Below are 25,227 nucleotides of genomic sequence, written 5' to 3' on the forward strand. Positions count from 1 at the left end.
CCGTTTGGTAATCCCAGGCCGGATGCGGGGCATTGAAGTCGCCTACAATGACCATCCGTTTTGCCTCTTTGCATAGATGGGCAAAAACATGCTTCCTCGCATTAGATGTGCTGTAAACATTAAGCACAAACAGACTGCTATGGAAGCGAGAGCATAGGGCCAATGTGAGAAGTATGTGCGGTATGAGTGAGGTTTCGAGGGTCTGTTCGATAACAGTCATATGTTTTGAAACTTATGTGGCTGTGAAGTGTGGTGTGCTGCTACAGCCGGTTTCCTCCCCATTTTCCTGACTTGCACGCGCCAGATTTAGCCACGATTGTCGGCTCCCCGCGCGCACTTTCACTCGCACCTACAGCATGCGGCGCACGGCGACGGTGTTAGCGCCCGTGGACTTAATGCGGAACAACACGCTGACGGTGGCGGCAAAAATGCGTTTGAAGGGCCCGTATGATTGCTATCGCAATAGTAAGCGTCGATTTTCCAGTCTTCTGGGTTTGAAAAAAAAAGTGGCGGCGTGCGCAGGGTTCCGCTCGTGTGGACATACGTGTCTTTATCTCGACATTTTATTGTCTGCTGCTTTAGCGCGCTCGGCGCTTTGTTGACTGACTGTCCGTCGAACAATCTTAGGAGGACGAGAAAATCGGGGCATCCTGCCTTAGCCACCCCTGGTTAACCTTCCTGCCGTTCATTGATCCTTTTCTCTCTCTCTCTCTCTTTTCCCATTATACCCAACCTCAAGTAGACCATGAACAACAACTTTAAGTACGTGCTGCGGATATGGGTTCGTATTTACAAAACACTTCTCTCCCTTAAGTGCCGTCCACGAATGGTCCTCGCCCCAGTGATCGTCTGGCTATCACAAGGCTCTTTGTCCTAAGTGGCGGACACCCGTGCCATGACTTAGTAAGGAAGTGCTCTAGAAGTTTTGTGGATGTGAGTCCTGAGCTGTAGTGATATATGCATGAATGTGAGGGAACTCCTTATTATGCATTAGTCCCCACTAAGCCCTATTTCTGAACGGAGGCCCAAAACACGCGGCCTCGTTTGCCGAACTTTTTTATTTGCTGAACTATATCGTAAAAGCATAATTACCGCGTTGGAGAAGTGTGACAAAATTATTCGATAGCACTGAACACCGCATGTCACAAACTCACACCCATTTAGGTCATAAGTAAGCTCGGAAGTTCACTTCCCGCGGTGTATGCCACGATAAATACAGCTCAATCGCACGATGACTGGAACTGATAATTCAATTTTATTAGAATACGTGTTCAGTAAACTACATGTTTGTACCACATAATCACGTGATCGGAGTCTTTTACCACGTGCATTCCAATTCCTGCAAGAAAAAAAAAGAAATAGAAAGAAATGTCAGCCTGAACCCATGCACGAACTATAAGTTGCGCTCCACAAACAATTAAATGCTGTAGAAGCCTAGTATAATAGCGCAGCCTAAGGGTTATGGGCGGGAAAAGCAGGAAGTAGGGAAGCGGGGGCGGGGGGGGGGGTGGGGAGGGATGAGGTGGATGTTTCGTAGCAGTTGTGCTTTCTTTGTAAGCACGGGATGCCAATGATTAAGGACTTCTGAAAACTCTGAAAGGTGCTAATATTCCCGGAAAATGATAAAGCCATTTTTCGTAATTACCATACGGTTCAGCGAGCAAAACTGCCGGAAATTGTTTCTGCAAGGTGAAAGCTTTCGCAGTGATTTTCGTTTCTCCAGCGAACTTCTGAACGCTTTTCAGAGCGATTTCTACACGCGAAGAGGACATACACAAACAACCACGCCGTTTCAAATATAAACCCCATGGAAGCGATCTTGCGCGCGACAGCGACAGGCGATGGAGATGGCTGTCGCGCTCGCTCGTTGTCTACAAGTCGTACCCCATGCGAGCGACGATTTCAAGCGACGTCTCCCGTCTCCCCTGTGTTGCGCGCATGAGGGCAGCAACTACGCGACGGATCTAGCGTGATTCGTGGGTTATTAATTAAGTTGATGTATTTTACTGTAAAGAGCAGCATAAGATATTTCCTAGGTTCCTAAGATATTTCCTAGCTCCAGGGGCCACTCTCGTTCCAGGGGACCTGCAGTTCAGATCCAGGATCCTGCTGATCGTGGTACCACATGGGCTGACCGGGTCAAAGAATCACCGAAAAAGGTAACGGGGGGTCAATCGCCAGAGCACAACAGGATTGCACAATTGGAAAGAGAAAATGCTTCGTTAAAATACGCGATGGAGCAGCTCGCAGCAGAAATTGCAGAACTCAAAAAAGCCAGCAAGCGAGATACAGTTCAACCCACTCAGGCCCCTGCAGTAGAAACGCCCATGGAGATCCCCGTAGCGGAACCGCTCACAGCAGAAATTGCAGAACTCAAAAAACCCAGCCCGCGAGAGACAGTCCAACCCACTCAGGCCCCTGCAGTAGAAACGCCCATGGAGATCCCCGTAGCGGAACCGACGGCCAATGGTCTACCCAAAAAGAGGGCGCTGGCAGTTCATGCCTCAGACAAGAGCGCCAGTGTTCGTAAATTGGAAAAAACGATAGATAAAATTGATGAATCCCTCGAAAAAGTTCAAATTGTGATTGACAAACTCGCTGAGGCGGTCAGATCACTAGGAATCAGATGCGACAATCTGGAGCGCCACGTTTCTACATTGGCTACAGCTACATCGTTGGACAAAGTAAATAACACCGACACTGAAAGGTCGGCAGCGGCTGCGCTTCGCAGCATTTCATAACACAAGCTAACTGCTACGTCCCACCATGGCGGCACATCACAGGGTAATTAATATCTGGCAATGGAACTGTAGGGGATTCCATCATAAAAGGAATGTCCTCCAACAGTTCATTCGGACCCACCAGGAAAAGCCACATGTAATCCTATTACAAGAAACGCTCACGGATACGGCCAGCCTACCGGGCTATAAATCGCATACCCAATTTTGTGATGGGAAGAGGGGAATCAGCACATTAGTTACCAACAAATGTGCGTTCATAGCCCACGATTTGAATCTTGAATCCAATAAGGTTGAGCACTCGCTCGTTGAAATCATCCCCAGCGGACAGTTCAAGACAAGTATATTTATACTTAACATATATAGTAGACCCAAAGACCTCAGGCAAAGATTCGCGGCAATTATCAACAAGGCTACAAGCAAGGCCAAGACATTCCCACTACTGGTGGCCGGAGACTTTAACGCTCCGCATCAAGCATGGGGGTACCAACAAGCTAACCGCAAGGGAGTTGACCTATGGCAAACTACAGTCAATAATAACCTCACGCTTATAACAGATCCGGCTTTTCCGACCAGGATCGGCAACTCCTGCTCCAGGGATACCACACCTGACCTCCTTTTCATACGGAATGTGGAATCGGCATCTTGGTCCAACCTCCAAGTGGACCTTGGCAGTGATCACAACATCCTGGCCACCTCCGTCAACGTGAGAAGCGGGGACCTCAAAGAGTTCACTATTACAGATTGGGATTACTTTCGCAAGGTTAGGGAAGAGCGAGCACAAACACATGACTCAGCACTTAGCCTAGAGCAGTGGGCTGAACAGTTAAAGGAAGATATCAGCGCGGCGACAAAGAAAATCCAGACTGAATTGGAGGTAGACAGGATGGATAGCCGCCTCGCTCATCTTCTAGAAGCTAAAACGTCACTGCTTAACAGATGGAAAGGGCAGAAACTCAACCGAAGGCTCCGAAAAAAGATCGCGGAGCTCAACAAAACTATAGAAGATCACTGCCAAACCTTGAGCAGACAACAGTGGGATGAGGTCTGCAATTCCGTGGATGGCCAGATGCGAGTTGGAGCTAAATGGAACCTCCTCAAGCATCTGCTCGATGATACCAACACCAAGTCAAACCAAAGACAAGTGATAGCGAAGGTTCTACACCAGGCATCACAATCAGAGACATTGCAGACCGTACTCGACAGACTCGCTCGCATGTATCTGCCACTGGGAAACTCGAGTGACGAAGACTATCCCCTCTACAAAGGTTCCTCTTGCCCCGAGCTAGATAACCCTTTCACGGCATGCGAAGTAAGGGAAGCTCTCCAGAATCTAAATGGCAGGTCGGCCCCTGGTCCTGATGGCATCCCCAACCGGGCCCTCAGAAACCTGGACGACTGCTCTATAGAATGGTTGACAGAGGAGATTAATGGAATATGGGAACGAGGGCTTGTTCCGGAGTCCTGGAAAATGGCCTCGGTCATCCTCATTCCAAAGCCTGGAAGGCCCCCGAGTCTCTCAAACCTCAGACCCATTTCACTCACGTCCTGCGTGGGGAAAGTAGCAGAACATGTTATACACGATCGAATTTCCAAGCACATCGAGAAACAAGGATTGTTTCCGTACAACATGATTGGCTTTCGTCCGGCCCTGTCAACGCAAGACGTGATGAAGCTTATCAAGTGTCAAATCATATACAACACCACAAGAGATGTAAGAGGCATCTTAGGCTTAGACCTGGAGAAGGCCTTTGACAATGTATCCCATGCTCACATTCTTAACTCCATCTCCGAGCTCAATTTGGGAGACGCCTTTCACAGATACATTAGCTCGTTCCTACGGGATCGCAAGGCCACGCTCAAAATCGGTGACCTCAAGTCCGACAATTTCATTTTGGGCCCCAGAGGCACGCCACAAGGAGCGGTAGTCTCACCACTGCTTTTTAACATCGCCATGAAGAAACTATCGGAAAGGCTCTCCAACATAGAAGGGATCAATCATACGCTCTACGCTAATGATATCACAATCTGGTGCACCGGAGGAAGCGAAGGAGCTGTTGAATCAGGCTTACAGGAGGCCGTAGATCAAACAGAGATGTACCTGGAAAATACGGGGCTTAGATGCTCCCCGAGCAAGTCTGAGCTCCTCCTCTACAGGCCAGTCAGGAGAGGTCCCAAACCTAGAGGCTGGAAACCATTGTCAGAAATAAACATCAAGCTCCACACTAAAAGCGGCTGTACCATCCCCAGAGTAGACACCATTCGGGTACTTGGCATGTTCATCGAATACAATGGCAGTAACAATACGACACTCAACAAGCTCACAGCCAAGACTGAGAACATGATCAGACTTATCAACAGAGTCTCGAATAGGCGTGGAGGCTTAAAGGAAGACAACCTCCTCAGGTTGTTCCACGCCTTCCTCATGAGTCATGTAGTTTATGTGGCAGCCATGCACAACTGGTATAACTCCGAGAAGAAACGATCAAACACGCTCATCAGAAAAAGTATTTAAAAAGTACTAGGCATTCCGTTACGGGCGAGTACGGATCTCCTTATGCAACTAGGAGTGCACAACACATTGGACGAGATAATTGAGGCCCAGGAGTCAGCCCAACTGGCCCGTCTATCCTGTACCCCGGCTGGAAAGAAGATCCTGGCGGTTCTTGGGATCAACCCTATCCTCCTGGAAGAGAGGAAATATGAAATTTCAGAAGATCAAAGGAACAACATACGAGTTGCACCGTTTCCTCGTAACGTTAATCCTCAACACAACGTAGGCAGACGCAGGGCAAGAGCCCTCGCCCTCCTCAAGCGTACCAAGGACGATCCCTACTCGGCATGTTTTGTCGACGCCGCCCAATATGGACAGTCGTCTAACTTCGCTATTGCCCTCGTTGACCACAACGGACAGATAGTGAATGCGGTTTCCCTGAAGTGCTCAACACCAACCAGAGCGGAGCAGGTCGCAGTTGCTATAGCACTCCTAGACAACAGAAGATCACAAATCTTCACTGATTCGAGATCGGCGGTCAGGGCTTTCGCTTCAGGATCCATCGCTGAGGAGGCTCACAAGATTCTCAAGAACAAGATCATCTCTCCGCACACCATCACGTGGTTTCCGGCTCACCTCGAACCCCAGCTTGACTCGTTTCCCAATCTTAATGACATTGCCCACTCCCAAGCGCGCGCACTAACCCACCGCGCGGGAGCAGGATCGAGCTCAGATTCCGGGGTCCTCGAGTTTCGGGACACTCTCACAACTTTCAGCGAAATTACTACGCACTATCACCTGGGTAGGAGGACTTATCCTTCCCCTCACAGCAAACTGGCTAGACCTCTGGCGTCCACTTTACGCATGCTTCAAACTAAGTGCTATCCAAACCTGGCCCTTTTCCACACGATCACTCCAGAGGTTTTTAGCTCTACTTGCCCCGACTGTGGGTCTGTTAGCAATCTCGCACACATGCTCTGGCGATGCCCCTCGTTACAGGGACCCAATCGCATCACAGAAGAAGAATGGAGCTCTGCCATCCAGAGCTCAGACCTTTCACGTCAAACCTGGGCTGTCCAGAGAGCCCACGATGCGGCGGTTAGGCTCGGCCTACCCGTCCCCACGTGGGAGCGGCCCGCAGCTCTGCCCTAGGGCAAAGCTTCTCAGGACCTTGTAATTAAAGTTCTTTGTCTGTCTGTCTGTCTGCAGTAGGTTCTTCTTCTTGCACGTATAAAAACTCAACAGTTTCCTCGTTCCGTGCAACAATCAGTACTATTTGAGTAACCTACATCCAGTCACTCATAGCACTTCTGGGCCACGAGCGAAGAATTCTAGATTTGCAAAACCAAGCGATCGAGCTACAAGACCGGGCGATCTGTTCAAGCGACGGCCCTATCCGTCGCTCGAAGCCGTCGCTCGTCGCTGTCGCCCACAAAATCGCTCTCATGGGGCTTAGCCTTCATGCCGCTGTTGGATATGGACCCTTTTCCTGGCGTCACTCAAGTTCCCCGACCACATCCAATCACCGTCGCATTCCAATTATGGTGCGCCGGGGCGCGTCTACCACGTTACCGAACCCATCAGGCAGGTTGGCGACCCCCACCTCATGCACCGCACGTCGTGCTATTGTCTCCACCCTGCTTCACTCTTCCCGAAAGTGCAACGGCAGGCTTGCACGGTTCCAGGTAGTTGATCTTGGTCCCGAGCAAAGCTGTTTTGCGGCTCTGGAAGGTCGTTCGAGAACAAACCGTCTCCTCCAGCTGAGCACTTCCAGGCGAGAAGGCGACGCCGGAGGCAAGTCAACCCTTGGACAATGGAGCCCTTGGAGCGTGCCCATTGACCGAATGTGACGGCACTGGCACGGGCGCCTACCATTGGAGGAAAATGACGACACCTGAGCTGGCGCGGCGATTGGCCGGAAATGACGTGACCCCGACAGACCTAAGGTGTAAAAAGCGAGACAGGGAGACGAGTCTTTTCGTTCTTCTTGACACGGGCCGCAGCGTCCGATTTGCTGCCTGCCGTCGATGACTTTATGACTGTTCATTACTTTGTGTTATTACTGTAAATAATGTAAATAAACCTTCAGTTCTCAAAATCCTCCAAAACGTTGGCCAACTCCCACACTCAACAGCAAGATCTAATAACGCACTCGCTCACTTTTTCGGCTCGCACGTAAGCGCGCGAAACAAAAGTAAAAGTTCACAAAAAACTGTCAATGAGCAGGAGCGGGCACTGCACTCACGCGCGTTATTTCAGCGCAAACGAACCGGTGACGAGACGAATAGAGGCCACGATGATGCGCTCCCGACGGAAATGTTCGATTGCCCGCTCCTTCCGCGTCTTCTTCTCCGCGGGGGCGGAACGAGGCATCTCGCACGAAGCGCGCTGCTGCGTCACGAGCGTCGCGCGCACGGCGCCGTAAAGAATACGACGCAAAGGGCGCGCGATTCTCCGGCAACGATCAAGCGGCGTAACCTTACCGCTCGACGGCGTCGCGCGGAATGCCACGCCGCCGCCACGTTTGTCGTCGCCGAGCGACAGTAAAGCAGTTCATGGGGCAGTCGTTTACTGTCGCGCGAGTAGCACCAGGGGCTGGAAACGGCGGGACTCCGCAATAAGGCTCTCATGGCCGTTGTCGACGGGGTTGCGGCCGTGCCCTGGGACACCCACAGCCGAACCGCGTGTACGCGGCTGCCGGCGAATTCATGGAGCGGCGACCGAGCGGTTTTTCAGACATATCGATCGGATCCATTTCCCACCGACGCGACAGCAGAGGACCGCTCTTTTTTCTCTTCTTGGTCCCTCGCACTCTCCTTCTCCAATTCTTTCCGTTAAGGATCGCACATTTACTTTTTCTGCGCGGTGCCGTCGTGCGTACATCTGCCGCAGTTCGTCGTCCCCCTTCTGGATCTACGTCCGCCAGGCAAAATGCGCGCCCGTCCTTTATGGCTTATGTATCCATCGCGCACCGCCGAAGAAAGTAAGCCTTTGCCTGGATCGATTGGCCCTTCGTGGAGCAAACTTTGTCGCACCACTCACACTTTTCCTTCACCACGTTGCTCTTGTCAGGGCCACGCGTCAGCGCTGACCTCCTTCCCTCTACCCTCAATCGGACTGCGAGCGTCGTCGCACTCGCGTACGTGGCGCACGCGCTCCGAAGAGCAGGACGCCTCTTCGGCCTCGGCGATAAACGTGAGATGGGCCGTTTTCCTGCTCTATTCCGGCGTTTCCGAAGCGCCTTACGCTAGACGGCGGCGGCCTTGAATGGTGAAAGGACTCGATCGTGCTCCTCTTGCCCGCCTCGCTGCTGCAGCCTCAGCGTCGCGACCCGCTTCCGCTTCGTACCTCGGCCGTCGGCGCCTTTCCCTTTCGGCTCCACTTGTTTATTTTCTTTTTTTCTCGTTTTCTGATCCCCGCAGCTCTTCCGATTTCTGAACGAGGCGCGAGCTAGTTGGTGGGGGAAGGCGGGAGGGGATGTCTGCCACTGTGTCCCGCGCCTGATCGTTGTTTCTCTCCGGCACGACTGTTATGAGAAGCAATAGGAATCGATGAACGGGCAAAAGCAAAGAAGCGAACGCGCTCAAGGTGGCACACGGCAATCAGAGCAGTGTTTCTGGTGGAATGGTCTCGATCCAAAGTTCGATTTAAGGTCCTCTTACGCTCACCTATACACCTTCCCGGCCGTCTTGCCCCCGTTCTTCCCTCGTTTTAGCCCTCACCATTCCCTGTTCTTACCGAACCGAGCGTTCTGTTTCTCTTCCCTGATCAGAGTGGACATCGTTTTAAGGTGCCAGCGGTCGTTGCGGGCATGCTCTAAGGGCTTCATGTGTTTCCCCCTTATGATTCGAGGCAGCTGTTTTATCGACTCTCCTGCCCCCACTTTCTTTTTCTTTGTTTTCTACGATGTGTGCGAAAGAAATATCAGCTTTCCGGAGACGAATTGCTTGGCACTGCTTGTGCTTTAAAGGCTCGCAGAAATCGAAAGAACCATTCTGTTGCTGTCTTTTTCACGACTTGGGCACGTCCATGAAAATACTCTTGCCACCATTTCACCTAGCTGTTTGAAGGTGTCTGGTCAATCCCTTGGCCAAACCTCGGCCAATCCCGAGCATTATTGAACAGAACGTTCTCTAGAAGACGGGCACAACGCCAATATTCTTACCGATGCCACAAAAGATTAGCGATGCCACGAAAGCTTACCGCACAGGCAAAGACCGGTTGTTGCATTCACTCGTTATTACCTCCAACCTACCAGTGGGTATACATCACAAGCAAACACGGCGTCTTTTATTTTTAGACAACACGAATTTCTATAAAAAGCCGCGACCGTGAGACACACATCGTCTTTGCATACGAACTCTACGGCGAGGCGGAAATACTCTACAGCTGCTTAAGTTACTTTGAAAACGCTAATTAGCAAAATTTATTAATTACCTTTTTAATATTGCCTTAGGGCCAGTTGTTTAAATGGCGAACTGGAAAGTAGTGACATTTTAATGCACCCGTAATATATAAAGATCTTGAAAATCGTACTTAATTCGAGATATTTATCCTCAAATTTCAAGGCTAAATCTCGGCAATATCGAAACCGAGTGCAGCGGGAGTGCAGGAACGGTCATATATGAGAGCGAAACCCCCCATGACAACAATCGCAAAGAAGTTGGAAACCCGACGTCTCGGCCAGTCGCCTACTGATGCGGCACGCTTCGCTTTTGATGATGAATATGCCAAATAAGGTGCGATTTTTTGAATTTACATAAAATGGGTATGCCATAAATTGTGACGCCCTACACGTTTTTCACATAACTGCCCTAAAGTTAATAATAAAAACTTAATCAACAAGTTCTTGTTAATTGGTATTTTCAGAGTAACTTAAGCAGCGGCAAAGTGTTTCCGCTTCGCCCTACAACTCGTATGCGAAGACGACAGGTATCTCATGGTTATTGTTCTTTTTTTAGAAAAATCGATTGTTATAAGAAAAAAGGACACCCTGCATTATGAGTCTGCCTTTGGTATCCGAGAAAATGACGTCGCTTGAAATCTATCAGGCGTGGTTTATATCGTAGGCTGAGACAAAACTAAGCGCAGCAAGAGGTAACGAGTGAGAAGAGACAGACACACATGACTGTCCTGTCTGTCTCTCCTCGGGCGTTGTCTCTTATTGAGCTTAATTTTACCTCAGCCTTCGAACATGCACCTGCTTGTCCAATCGTCTTCGTTAAGATATGTTACTTGTGGCCGAATAGCAGAACGTTCGTCGAGTCCATTACCGTAGGCCCGAGGCCCTGACCCCACAACGTAGTCGCAAGCATTGATATTTATTCCGAACTCTATACACGGAACCGCTTTGGAGTCAAACGAGGGCATTCCTTGAGTACAAGCTCTATAAATTCGATCCCCCTTGCGGTTTCTCAATGCCGATTAGTTATGCACAACATTGTGAAGCAGGCCAGCTGGTACATTTTTCGCTGCATAATAATAATAATAATAATAATAATAATAATAATAATAATAATAATAATAATAATAATAATAATAATAATAATAATAATAATAATAATAATAATAATAATAATAATAACAATAATAATAATAATAATAATAATAATAATAATTCCTATGTTGTGAGACCTCAGCGCTTGTTCGCAATGCCAGCGTAGGGTTTCACGATTTACGTTTGTGCAGCACATTCATATGAAGTGGCCAATGCCGATGGCAGTCGCATACCGCTGCGTCGTTTTGTGCAGCCGTCTCAGCACTTACCGACTGACAACGGCGTTACGAGCCCCGTGTCGAAGTTCATAATGTGCGCCAGCCAAAAGTGGCCCGTCTCCACGTCGCGCGGTACTCCGGCCAAGGTGAGCACGTATGGGCCGAGGCTGCTGGCCGTGTCATATTCGAATCTAGAAAAAAAAAATCAGGACATGTCGGTTGCGAGATCAGCGACGCCCACGCAGGCGCTGATTGCCCCGGAAGGGGACCAGGATACGGTATGCCATTAGAACGCGCCACTCTTTTGTTCTCCGAGCGCATTAAGGACGACAGGACTCAGGCAGCGCTTATTTATAAACTTCAAATTAAAATGCGCCTCTTTCAAGTCCGATTTACGATTGCGAATTCATTCCATTAATTTGCATCGCAAACAGAGGCCTCTCTAGCCGTCTGCTAGGGGATTTGAAACTGCGGGTCGCTGCAATCTGATTTTCAGAAGTTGGAGGTTTCCTAATCAATACTGATGCATCGAATTGGATGCCCGATATCTAAAGAGCACTGAGTCCTCGGAAGTGCATTATCGATTCCGACGTACGTTACAAACGAAGGGGTGCGGGGCAAGGACAGCTTTGGATCTACCTTGCCGATCATATCTTTGAGAAACAGATGGCAAATAATGTGCGATAATATTACTGCAATTGCCATTTGAACACATAACAAGCAGAAACTGAAAGACCGCTCCATGCAATCTTCACGATGGGTCATGCGCAACCTCACATCAGCAGGCTCTGGGTCAACGACAAACGGCTTCTTTCGTTCTCTCAAGTCTATGACGCAGCTTTTTCAGGCGAGAGGTTGCATTTCCGTTTAAGGCATGTAACAGCCGCAACGTTCTCCGAGGCGTGTGTCATGTGGTGGTCGAGCGTATAGAAATTTGAATCACTGTTGCGGACGGAAGCTTTTGGGGACGCACACTTGCGTACGTTACGAGCACCGGTGCCTCTGAGCATGCGGTTCATTCGGGTACTTTTCGTTGGGACGTACCTGAATCGGGTGTCTTTTCCTGCGGCAGCCTTCATGACGTCGAACAGCGTGGCGTTCTGGCGTACCCACACTGTGGTACTCGACCGGTTTGTGGCGTCGTCGCCGACCCACAGTGAGTACCATACGGTGATTTCTTTTGGTTCTAACACTGCACAAGATGAAGCAAAGTGAGAGCCATGATCCCGTGGAAATCGGCGGAATAGTTTTTTGCAAGGTTCCAGTGTAGCCAATCAACAGGTTATATTAGGAAACAATCCCAGTTGCGCCATAAACGGATCGAACATTACTAAAATAAAGTTTATTACGCGGCTAGATTTTTTTTTCATTTTTGTGCACCATATATTTAGGTACGTTTTACTGTATGTGTAATTTGTTTAGCAATAACCGGGATATCAATCAATCAATCAATCAATCAATCAATCAATCAATCAATCAATCAATCAATCAATCAATCAATCAATCAATCAATCAATCAATCCTTTATTTTCTCTGAAATACAGAAGGAGACAGGGCTAAAAGCTCGCAAGCTTGACAGAGGCCCTACCCCCTTTTTCAATTTTGCAGTACAGCAGACCAACAAGAAAACAGTTTTTCATACAAACAAACATTCGAGCGACAAGAGAATAGAAAACACTAGGTAAGCAATAGCGCTATTCCGTGCAGTACAAAATAAAATAACAATACGATGTGGGAAAGAAACGAACAATATAATTATAAAATGCATGCAGCATCATCAGAAAAACTTGTTCAGAAAAGAATTGTGTGATATTAATATTTGAATGCTCAAAAGGGTCAAACATTTCTTGGTTTAGCTCGTTTAACAACACCGGCAAAGAATAAGAGATAGATTGCTCAATGTACTATGCTCTAGGTGTCGGAACTAATCACATTTCTTTATGTCTAGTCTGCGGAATATAGGTGTTTTTTTGCAAGTTCTGCGAGATGACCAATATTAGAGTGCCTCGATGCGCGCGCCTCCGCTTAGAGTGATGTCAGCTTTTGAAGGGGCCGTGCCGCCTCCTCGGCCTTGGCGGCAGCGTGACCGCCATTTTCGCGCTTACGATCGGTCATTTGTGCGTGGCGTGCGTGTTAGGTCGAAGATCCGTTTCCCTCCAGTTTCATACGCTCGCTTCCGTCACCATGCCCGGGTGCTGCGTGCCACAGGGCAGCAATCAATCCAGGAACGGCTGGAACCTGTACCGTTTTCCAAGAGACCCGAAAAGAAGGCTTCCTTGGACAGTAAAAATCAAACGTGACAAGTGGCATCCGACGAACACATTATCCATTTGCAGCGTAAGTAAATATTTGTTTTTTTTCGAATGCAGGGTAATTTGATCAGCCAGTATTACTTAGCGCACCGTTATTTCTTTAGTGGGCACCGAGGTTAATGCCGGGAAGTCAAACGTCATGCAGCGCACTGCCCGGGGCATTCGGGGGAACGACCCCGCTGTAAGAAAATGCGTCACGTTGGAGGTCGGCGTATTATATGGAATACAAAAGCACCCGTGTCGGCATTTCGTGCTGGGTAAAGGACCTCGAGTATACTAATACATTCAGACGTTTTGCGGCGGGTTTCAGAGCAGTGTCATTGTGTGGAAAAGTTTTAGCCTGGCTGCAGCGCTTATTTACTCGTGCACACGTTCCCGCGACTCGGTCGACACTTGAGGGCCTCTACCGAAATCGCAGCGATTGTATAAAAAACTTACGCTATTGCTGCGAAAAATGTCTAACGTTACGAGGTCGGACCCCTGCCTGCTTTGTGCGTATCGCATCTGTATACTTGTGAAGCAGGGACTTTTAGATGACAAACAAAGCAAGCGCTATTGTACAGTGTTGTGTCATTTTTACCTGATAATTAAATTAGATCCCGTTAGGAAATCGGAGACTTACTACAAAGCTATTGATGAAACAAAATCTGTAACGCCCGCTTTAAAATCTGATAGATCTGGTCCTTCGTCAGCGTAATAGACGCATTTCTTTTATTCGCACGAATCTTCAGTGCAAAAATTGGAAGCGTTACCCTAACCGCAGGATAGGTCGATGAGCACGCTCATTGAAGCTGCTTACGTGAAAGCGCACGTGAGCTCAGCTGACTTAATTTTTTTGTCCAAGTCACTGCTAGTTCTTGCCACGAATCATACTGCATGCATAAATGGAGGTTCAATGACAACGAAAGGCATTCGTTTTTATTTTACCAGCTTGTTAACATCCTATTCCGATTTTTTTTACAGGCTCACTTTGAACCGAACTACAAGCAAAACCATGCGGATGGTTGGAAAGAGTTGAAACTGAATGCAGACCCAGCTTTGTTCGCATTAAGATGTAAGTTTTGAACTTTTACCTCGCATTACATAAAGCATCATCGATTGTAGGCAGAGTATGCACCTGCAACTTCTAAACACTTAAAACCAAATAGGTAACTTTGTGCTGTGCTCAAATTAATTCATACATTGTACACGTCCGAGTGCATTTCACTGTTTCTAGACATTTCTGACCCGCCACGGTGGCTGCAGCTTTCCGCTACTAAGCACGCGGTCGTGCACTGGTTAGAATGTCAGGTGCAGTGACTATTTTACTCAAAGAGGGGGAAAACAAAAAGAATCATGTACACGAGACCACAATTCACGTTAAAAGTCCCCATGAGGCCTACCTTATTTTAAGCCCTTCACTACGGCCCGTCTCATAGCCCACGTGTAGCTTTGGCCCATAAAGGTCCAATTCGAATTAGAGGAATTTTTTTTTACGGACACAGTTTTTAGCACAATTTGGTTACGGTATTGTGGAAACTCCCTGAGATATGCATCAGGCAAAAATTATTCACGCAGAACTGGTAGGATGAAGTCCACGGTCCAACGCATTTAAAAGGCTGAAACAAGTTTTTGCTGTATATAAGTCGAAAGGGCTGAGGGGAAGGGCAATGACCTTCCAAGCTTTAATGACCATGCCGGTACCTGCTGTATTTGCTACGTTTATAAAGCTAACAACAGCCTTGATGTGAATTGGCATTACTTGAATATGTTCATAAATAGATACGTTTCTGCTTGCAGCGCTACCCAAGGAAGGAAGGCCAACATACGAAAGAGCTGGGTGCGCATCCTCCAGTGAAAAGACCCACATATCTGCTGTGGGGCTGCGCCACTCTCCAGCTACAGTTGAAACACCCCGAGAGGCCCCACAAAGCCATGCAGTTCTCGAGTCTCGAGCGAAAAGAATGTCGCGGTACGGACACGATGCCATGGAAGTCAGTGACGCCGTTGTAGAACTGTCAGCAAACTCTTGTGATGCAGATTCCAGAGAAGTCAATGAAGCGGCTGGTGAAACATCAAATTCTACTGCGGAATCAACAGAACTGAAGAAGCTTGTTGACCTTGCAAGAAAGTGCACTGAACTTTAGCAACATATCATGCCACTGCCAAGAACACAATTCAAGGTCACAAAAAAAAAGTTCAAAAGGTCGATAGTTACGCAACGTATATTTCGCGGAATTTGAAATTTCTGAAGGAAGATCAAGTTCGCGCTCTCCCAAAAAGCAGCAGCTTTGGGAACTCTTGGTCTCCACGCACCGTCAATCAAGGCCTTCAAATTAAGTTCGGTTGTGGAACAATAGGATATGAAACGCTGAGAAAAATTATATATCCTCTCCCATCCAATAGAACACCCGCGCGAAGGATTAAAAATTTAAAGTTTCTCCCAGGCATTCTTCACGAAGTGATCGATGTTATGCAATGCAACGTTGAGACTATATGGAGGTTGTGGAAAAGGACTGCGCTGTTTTTCTGGACGAAATGGAGATAGTGCCGGGGTTCGAGCTAGACTGTGCTCAAGACACACTTCTCGGAGGACGAGAAGAGAGGGGGTTAACCGAGGTTCCCGATTTTTATTAGTCATATCATGAGAAGCCATCAAGCACTGACACACCAAGGACAACATAGAGGAAATAACTTGTGCTTAATAAATGAAATAAAGAAACGATAAATTAATGGAAATTAAAGTGGATGAAATAAAAATTTGCCTCAGGTGGGAACCGAACCCACAACCTTCGCATTTCGCGTGCGATGCTCTACCAATTGAGCTACCGTGGCGCTGTTTCCCCATCCACGTTCTTGGGTATTTATGTGTCCTAGTAGAACCCTGGGAGTGTTAGCCAGCGCCATCACTCACATACCTTGGTGGCGGACGTGGAACGTCCTCTTTGCCGCAGGCGTCACGAGAACGTGATCTTTTTGGGTGAAGGCAACTGGTCAATAAACCCACACATGCTACCTGAAGGCATCAATGTTGCCGGATTCGAGACCCTCCTTATGTAATAAACGAGAAATATAAACCGAGGGTCCCGATTTTTATTAGTCATATCATGAGAAGCCAACAAGCACTGACACCAAGGACAACATAGGGGAAGTAACTTGTGCTTAATAAATGAAATAAAGAAACGATAAATTAATCGAAATTAAAGTGGATGAAAAAACAACTTGCCGCAGGTGGGATCCGAGTCCACAATCTTCGTGAAATGCGAAGGTTGTGGCACAAATAAATGTCCTGTACGCTGGATTTGCCGGGTGTCGTTTCATAAAGGTATAGTGATAACAGGTATGTGTCAGGTATGCCCGCACAGTACATGCTTTAAATAGTGAGGTGGGGGAGGTGGTACCGAACGTCAAATATTAATAGGGGGAACGGCAGGTGTATATAAGTTTAGTATTTCAATCCTTTGAGCAAGCATAATAGTGAGAAAGAAGCTGTCATTTCACCTTAGCAGGATATTTGCACCATACTGCCCCTCGGCACTTTATCCTGTGTACAATACGTATGATGCCTATTATAATAAATAAGTAAATTGTTTGTAAACTTAGAAAAATAAGCCACCATAATCGCCCTTAGGTAGCTTCACAACACCAAAATTTGTGTGTTGAGATTCATATACTGCTGGCTGCTGACATGTACATAAGTGCTTTAATCGATTCTTCGTTTATTTGGAATGCACAGTTTACGCGGAGAATAAGTAAGGGTTTAGTCCTATCGAAACTTTCGCTTCCGGCATAAGGCGACGATTCGTTTTTAATGCAACGAAGTCTACGTCTACCTCTAGCACATAACACATGCGCAGGCGTCAGCTTATATGAAGTAAATCGTTCCCTTAATAATCAGTTTGGCAACAACAGCATTAAGTGCTGTCCAAGCTTTAAAAAAAGAAAGCTCGCTAACGTGCACTTATTTCCTAACGTATCTGGTGCACCGCAAGCGGTAGGGCATTTCGCATGCGGCCCAGCTGCGGCAGGTAGCGTAACGGCGGCCGTCTTAGCACACGACGCGGATGTCCACACCCTCATTGGCGCGCGCGGGCATCAAGGCGCCCTAAGCAATATAATCTTCATCACTTCGGGGAGAAGATTTGAAATTCATTAGAAGTCTGTAATTTTATAAAGCAGAGATTGCTAACATTTCATATTGAAGACAGAGGTCATGTGTTGGGAAACAGTAAGGTACACCAGCGATGCATCTCACAGCTCTTTTGAAGAAGGTGTACGTAACTGTGACAAATTAGGTGTACGTAACTGTGACAAATTAGGGGTACCCGTAGCGGGACACACATATGAAAGTCACCACATTGAAAAAATGGGAAAATGATAACTTTTTCGTAAAATTCGTTCTGTAAGTGGTCCACTGAACAGATCTGCAGACAGATTGAACAGATTGAACATATTCAGGAATAAATTAATTCTGCAAAAATTTGTTCGCTTGTACTTTATCATAGAATAATTCACCCTTTCCATGCTCCGACTATTTCTACTCGCTTGTTTGAGTTCTTCAGAAACGGTGAGTGACATTGACCTCTCGGATTATTGAGAAAACAGCGGAATATGAACAACTCCGCTATTTATCCTTTGTCGTTTGCGAAAAGTCGTTCGACTCAGTACAGGTGCCGAGGCTCATAGAGGCATCAGAATATTGAGTGGGCAGGGAAAGCACGCTGCACGACCAGACGTACCGCGGACGCCACCGCGGACATGATGCATTAACGCCTCACTTTGCAAGAACAAACACATATAAGTTTTCTTTTTTTCCTCGAACTGTAACCGAATGGATTTGTATAAATTGAATCCACTTCCTAATCTAGTTTTTCATTGTTCTGTTTGTTTTGTCAATCTGATTTTCTTTGTGTGTACCATATGTTGCCCTCCCTGCTTGGACCTCGTGTCCGCAGTATTCAATAAATAAATAAATAAATAAATAAATAAATAAATAAATAAATAAATAAATAAATAAATAAATAAATAAATAAATAAATAAATAAATAAATAAATAAAATATCTGTGAGTATTATCCCACAAATGCTACAATTGTTTACCTAAAATGTGAAGGCATATCGGTTAAAAGTGTGCTATGCAAGAACACATAATCGTTTTGTCAGTAGTCATTGAATCTTTGTGAGAAGTATTGAGCTTGGCAGGTTGAGAATGGCTAGCTGTAAGGATCAATGTGAAATCTTTCAGAATTTGTTTTTTTGTACTGCCCCAAAGTTAAATGCTAATTTGCAGAATGGAAAAGCCAATAAGAAAAAAAAAACAGAACAGCACAAAGGAAGCAAGGGATTGACAGCACATATTGGTAAACATATATAACAACATACAAAAACGAAACCAAATTAGTAAAGATGTCATGCACATTATAGATAGATAGATAGATAGATAGATAGATAGATAGATAGATAGATAGATAGATAGATAGATAGATAGATAGATAGATAGATAGATAGATAGATAGATAGATAGATAGATAGATAGATAGATAGATAGATAGATAGATAGATAGATAGATCTATTTCATAAGGAGATACAGGAGAGCTTAATTCAATCGCTAGGGTGCCTCGGGCAAAAGCAAATTATAAGAGTTGATAAACTCAATTGGGTTAGTGATCACGCCGAGCAGAACCATTGGGTGGGAATGATTCTAAAGTAATCAGAGCAATGGGTTATGCTGATATATTTTGTGGGAAAAGGCAGACGGCGCGATATATTTCTGCATAAGCGAGTGGTGAGAGTTCCTTTCATAGGGAGTGTTTCAGGGAACAGCTTCAAAATTAAAGGAAAACGCCTGCACGGCAGACAGCACAATTCTATCTATGAACTGGTATACTCGAAGAGGCAGCCATTACTTGCGCGAAAAATCGACGTGCATAATCGACCAATTAACAAAAGGTACTAATTCTGTTTTTAACTAATTACCTTGAATTAGATTTTATTATTAACAGAATAGACAAGATACAGTACAAGGGAACATTATACAGGAGGAGGTCCCGAGGTCAAAGACTGTAATGGCAGCGTATAAGTAAAAATATAAACAGTTGCAACATATAATTAAAAAATTAAAATATAGCAAACATGGCATTGGTTTATGTTTAGCAGTACTAATACAAATCAGCTATACAGACATGGCAGTAAAACAGTATAATAATTATTATTACTTTCGACTAATTGCAGAAGTAGCTATAACGCCATTATGAAAGTAAATGGATAATGAGATATAACCAACCGAACTTTTATTTGTGTAGTGTAAGTATTAACCAAGTGTACGTTTGGAAGGGAGAAAAAAAAAAAAGGACGTCTCTACGTGGTTGAACATGAGAAAATTTGGACTTTTAGTTTTCATTTAAACTGAAATTATTTACAAGACTTAATAGTAGGAGGCAGTTTGTTATAGAAGAAAACGGACGAAAAATGCATACTCTACTTACCATAGTTTGTGCGTACCTTGGGAACAATAAAATTATTGTTTATTTCATATTGCGTAAGGTTAGTATTCATTAGACAAGATTGAGGTATCAGACTGTTGCGGTGAGCGTTATCAAGTCGGTATAAAAAGTACCAAGATTAAAGTTAATGCAAGTTCGTTTACATTAAGAACGCCATAGTTATGTAATAGCTGTTTCGGATTGAAATGGTTAGGACTAAATGTAGTTATCCTAACAGCCTGGTTTTGTAATACTTGTAATGACTAAAAGTGGGTACGACACATGTTGCCCAGCATGCAGTGCAATAGTTTATATGTGAATTGGTAAATGAGTAGTATAAAGAGAGTAGTGTTTTATGGTTAAATCCATACCGAGCTTTTAAAAGTGTCCTTACTCCGTATGTTGCCTTCTGCCTCACGTTGGCTATGTGTTGATGAAATTTAAAGTTAGAATCAAGTTTACACCCAAACAGTTACAGGAAGTACTATGCGCGATAAGATTATTGCCAAGGTAGAGCGGAGGAATGAATGCGGATGAGCGTTGGTGGGACGTAAATGAAAGAAATTTAGTTTTAAACGACTTTATATTGAGCTGGTTAATATTGCACCAATTTAACACGTTGTTTAAGTCAGCATTAGGTTTCGAAACTAGGTTCCTTACAGAAATGTCAGAGTTAAAGACTGTTGCGTCACCTGCATAACGAATACAGTTAGACGAAAGCAGGCAATCAGGCATGTCGCTAACATATATTAAAAACAAGAGTCGGCCAAGTATGGCTCCCTGTGCTACGCCAATGTTTGATATCTTTGATTTAGAAAGAACACCATTAATTCTATCTGCTTGTGTTCTAATTTTTAAGTAATCTTGTATTAAAGCTAAAGAAGGACCTATTATTCCGACAGATTCAAGCTTAAAGAATAAAATGTCGTGGTTAACTTTATCAAAGGCTTTAGTTAGATCCACAAACACTGATCCAGCGTACATGCCCTTATCGATTGCCATCTTTAATTGTTCAGTTAAGGCGATGAGAGCAAGTTCGGTTGAACAAACCTTAAGGAAGCCGAATTGGAATGGTGAAAGAATACTAAATTTAGATAGGTAATTAGGTAGACGCTTTTCCTACCAGCCGTTCAATAACTTTGCTGGAGAAGGGTAGGATGCATATTAGCGTATAATTAGTAATCAAGGCATGGTCACTCTTTTTAAATACTGGAGTAATTCTACCTTGTTTAAGTTCTTGTGGGAAGGTTCTAGCATTAAACATCGTCATCATAATCATCATCATCACTACCACCATCACCATCATCATCATCATCATTCTGTTTTATGTCCACTCCAGGACGAAGGCCTCTCCCTGCGCTCTCCAATTGCCCCCGTCCTGAGCCAACCGATTCAACTAGCGCTCACGAATTTCCTAATTTCATCGCTCCACCTAGTCTTCTGCCGTCCTCGACTGCGTTTCCCTTCTCTTGGTACCCATTCTGTAACCCTAATGGTGTAGCGGTTATCTAACCAGCGTATTACATGACCTGCCCAGCTCCATTTTTTATGCGAAGCATACTAGCCGCACAACCACGCTCTTCCTTGCTGCGCCGAGCGCGGCAGCGTAGCTACCATTGAGGGTATGAGCCATTGTTCATTGCTGCGCGTCTCATATGTGGGTCTATTCTCTTTTAAGTTTGCTATGTTTGTTATTAAGTTGCTTCTATTTTTATACGTTGCATAATGCAATCACTCAGTTCAGCCCTTGGGCGCGGCCGGGCAGCCACCATTGACCTTTAGCGCAACCACGTGACGTGACGTCACGACAGCCGGAGGAAAAGCTGGGGCCCAACTCGCGCAATATGCAACGCATTCTTGGCTTAACCAAGCTAAGCCTGGCCATTTTTATGCGAAGCATACTAGCCGCACAACCACGCTCTTCCTTGCTGCGCCGCGCGCGGCCGCGTAGCTACCATATGACGTCATAACAGCTGCAAAAGCGGAGGCTCAACTCGTGCGCTCGCTTGCGGCCGCGTAGCTACATAGCCGGCTCTCAGCTCATGCGCTCGCCTGCATGAGTTGTTTCTTCGTCTAGCCGAACCAAATATAGCCAAGCAACAGCAGTTCACCAGGCTAAACAGTGGTTCAACAACTAAAATAAAGGCTAGTATGCTTCGCATCCTGGGCTTAACCTTAGCTAAGCCACAGCCATTTTTTTTTCTCTTGATGTCACTTGGAATATCGTCAATACCCGCTTGCTCTCTGATCCAAACCGCTCTCTTTCTGTCTCTTAACGTTATGCCTAGCAATTTTCGTTCTATCGCTCTTTGCGCGGTCCTTAACTTGTTCTCAATCTTTGTCAATCTCCAAGTCTGCTCCATATGTGAGCACTAGTAAAATGCACTGATTGTACACTGATTGTTCATTTTCAATGATAATGGAAATCTTCCAGTCAGTGCTTCCAGTCAATGTCTGTCGTATGCGATCCAACCCATCTTTAATCTTCTATGAATTTCCTTCTCATAATCAGGCTTCCCTGTGATTAATTGACCTAGGTAAACGTACTCCTTCACAGACTCTATAGGCTGACTGGCGATTCTGAACTCTTGTTTCTTTGCTCGGCTATTCATCATTACCTTTGCCTTCTGCATAATAATTTTCAACCCCACTCTTACACTCTGTCTGTTAAAATCCTCAATCATTTGTTCTAACTCGTCTGGATTGTTACGGTATAGAACAATGTGATCGGCAAACCGAAGGTTGCTGAGATATTTTCCGTCGGTCCTTACTGCGAAGCCTTCCCAGTTTAATAGCTTGAATACTACTTCCAAGCATGCAGTGAATAGCATAGGAGAGATTGTGTCTCCCTGTCTGACACCTTTCTTTATAGAATTAAGGCAGCTGTAGAATCTCTGCACATATTTTCAAGGTATTTACGTAAGCGTTCTGTACTCCTTGATTACGTAATGCCTCTACGACTGCTGATATCTCTACTGAATGAAATGCCTTTTCGTAATCTATGAAAGCCATATAGAGGGGATTATTGTACTCTGCGGATTTCTTGATAACCTGATAAATGAGATGGATCTGATCTCTTGTAGAGTATCCCTTCCTGAAGCCAGCCTGTTCCCTTGGTTGACTAAAACCCAGTGTTGCCCTCATTCTATTGGAGATTATTTTGGTAAATATTTTATATAATCCTAGGAGTAAGCTAATGGGCCTATAACTTTTCAATTCTTTAACGTCTCCCTTTTTGTGGATTAATATAATGTTTGCATTCTTCCAGTTTTCTGGGACCCCTGCAGTCGATAGACACTTCGTATAAAGAGCCGCCAGTTTTCCAAGCATTATGTCTCCTGCATCTTTGATTAAACAGACTGTTATTCGAACTTCTCCTTCCGCTCTTCCTCATTTCATGTCTTGCAAGGCCCTTCTGACCTTATCGCTAGCTATAGGAGGAATTTCGGTATCTTGTTCATTACTATTTCTAATGGAGGTATCCTGACTCCTCTGGGTATTGTACAGGTCACTATAGAATTATACCGCTTCTTTTACTATATCTTCGAGATTGCTGATGATATTACCATGCTTACCTTTCAGTGCATACATCTTGGTTTGTCTTATGCCAAGTTTATTTCTCACTGATTTCAGGCTGCGTCCATTTTTTACGCCTTCTTCAGTCTTTCTCACGTTATAGTTTCGAATATCACTTGTTTTCGCCTTGTTGATCAATTTTAACAGTTCTGTGAATTCTATCTTATCGCTTGAGTTGGACACTTTCATTCTTTGTTATTTCTTTATTAGGTCCTTTGTTACTTGGGAGAGCTTGCCTACTGGTTGCCTTGGTGCCGTGCCTCCCACTTCGATTGCTGCCTCTGAAGCCAGCCTTGTTACGGATTCATTCATTAGCTCTAAGACATCATCATCTTTCTGTTGCATATTTGTTAGCAAGTACCAGCCTGAATTTGTCTTTTTACCCTTGCTGCCTCTAGGTTGGCCTGTTTCTTCTTGAGCAATTTTGCTCTTTCTCTCTTCAAATTTAGGTGAATCCTAGCCCTCACTAACCTATGGATCGCGGCACTTCACCCTGCCTATCACTTCTACATCTTGCACTATGCTGGAATCAGCAGAAAGTATGAAGTCAATTTCATTTCTTGTTTCACCATTAGGGCTTTCACTAGGTCCACTTTCTGTTGCTACGCTTCCTGAAAAAAGGTGTTCATTATTCGAAGCTTATTCCGTTCTGCGAATTCTACCAGCATCTCTACTCTAGCGTTCCTGTAATCGACGCCGTAGTCGCGAATTCCTTGTTCACCAGCCTGCCTTTTCCCCACTTTTGCATTGAAGTCGCCCATTACTACAGTATCCTGTCTTTGCACTTTTCTCATCACTAATTCAACATCTTCATAAAACTAATCTACTTCCTCATCATTGTGACTGGATGTTAGAGCGTAGGCTTGTACGGCCTTTAATCTTTACCTCTTATTAAGTTTCTTTATTAAGTTTGCTTATTATTAAGCTACCCTCTCATTAAAGCTGTAGAATTCCTCAATGTTACCCACTATATACTTATCTATTAGGAATCCTACCCCGTATTGCTTCTTATCTGGGAGAACTCTATAGCAGAGGACATGGCGGTTAGTCAGCACAGTATAAGCGTCACCCGTCCTTCTAATCTCACTGAGGCCAATGATATCCCAAACAATGTCTGACAGTTCCTCGAAGAGTCCTGCTAAGCTAGCGTCACTCGAGAGGGTTCGTGTGTTAAACGTTGCAAGGGACAATTTCCATTGGCGCCCTGTCAGGACCCAGAGCTCCTTAGCACCCTCAGCTTCATTACAGGTCTGTCTGCCGCCTTGGTCAGATGCTCCGCCGCGGCGGGGAACTGAGGGCCATTGAGTAATTGAGTGAGTCATTTGGGAGGTTAATAATAATTTCGAGAACATCTGAGGTAAGGTGTGAAATTAGCATGATGTGATTCGAATGCAGATTGTGAAGACCTGGACTGGTTGCTTTTAAATTTATGTTTTCTATTTTCTGTGGTGTGCTGGAAACAAAAAGAATGAGTGAGGTAGGCGTTGCTGTAAATGGTTATATTGCGTAGGTATATGCGAATCGCTACTAAAGAAAATTCTCCAAAAGCTTCAGCGATATCTTGTGAGGTGTCGTACGCTCTGTCGTTATAAATAATTTCCTTTAAAATATCGCGATTCTTTTGCCTATTTAAAAACTATTTGCTATCTTCCATTTCTTGCTAATGTATTTTCCGCATTCTAATAATTCTTTCTCGTAATAAAGCTTTTTAGCTTTTTTTTCAGTTCGATAAGAAGAAAGTTGGAAGATGTTTTATACCTTCTAGTAAAATTGTCGTTATATGGCCTTAGTTTCATTTTCTTATACAGATTGCCGTTTTTTGCGCATCAGGGCTAGAAGCCTAACTGACAGCCAAGAATTGTGTTGGGACGCAATTTTTTTTTTTGCATTAGACTTTGCGAGTGTGGTTGTCAAAACACGATTTTAGTACA

At 45.3% G+C, this 25,227-nt stretch overlaps 1 protein-coding gene across 3 annotated transcripts in view; it reads right to left on the reverse strand.

The window, feature by feature from the left end:
* Positions 1–1,232: 1,232 nt before the first annotated feature.
* The window catches only part of LOC135911344 (uncharacterized protein CG3556), a 110,381-nt gene continuing 86,386 nt past the window's right edge, over positions 1,233–25,227 (reverse strand). For 2 of the 3 annotated variants that reach the window (XM_065443578.2, XM_065443591.2), the window contains exons 6-8: positions 11,992–12,139; positions 10,999–11,138; positions 4,784–4,925 (exon numbers count right to left, since the gene is read on the reverse strand). In XM_065443578.2, coding sequence (XP_065299650.1) covers positions 4,807–4,925; positions 10,999–11,138; positions 11,992–12,139 — 407 coding nt within the window. In that variant the 3' untranslated portion in view covers positions 4,784–4,806. Of the gene's footprint in view, positions 1,340–4,783; positions 4,926–10,998; positions 11,139–11,991; positions 12,140–25,227 lie in introns of those variants that run through there. The other variant, XM_065443583.1, reaches the window with a different exon arrangement.

This window comes from Dermacentor albipictus, chromosome 1 (genome assembly GCF_038994185.2).
Source record: "Dermacentor albipictus isolate Rhodes 1998 colony chromosome 1, USDA_Dalb.pri_finalv2, whole genome shotgun sequence".
Taxonomy (NCBI): domain Eukaryota; kingdom Metazoa; phylum Arthropoda; class Arachnida; order Ixodida; family Ixodidae; genus Dermacentor; species Dermacentor albipictus.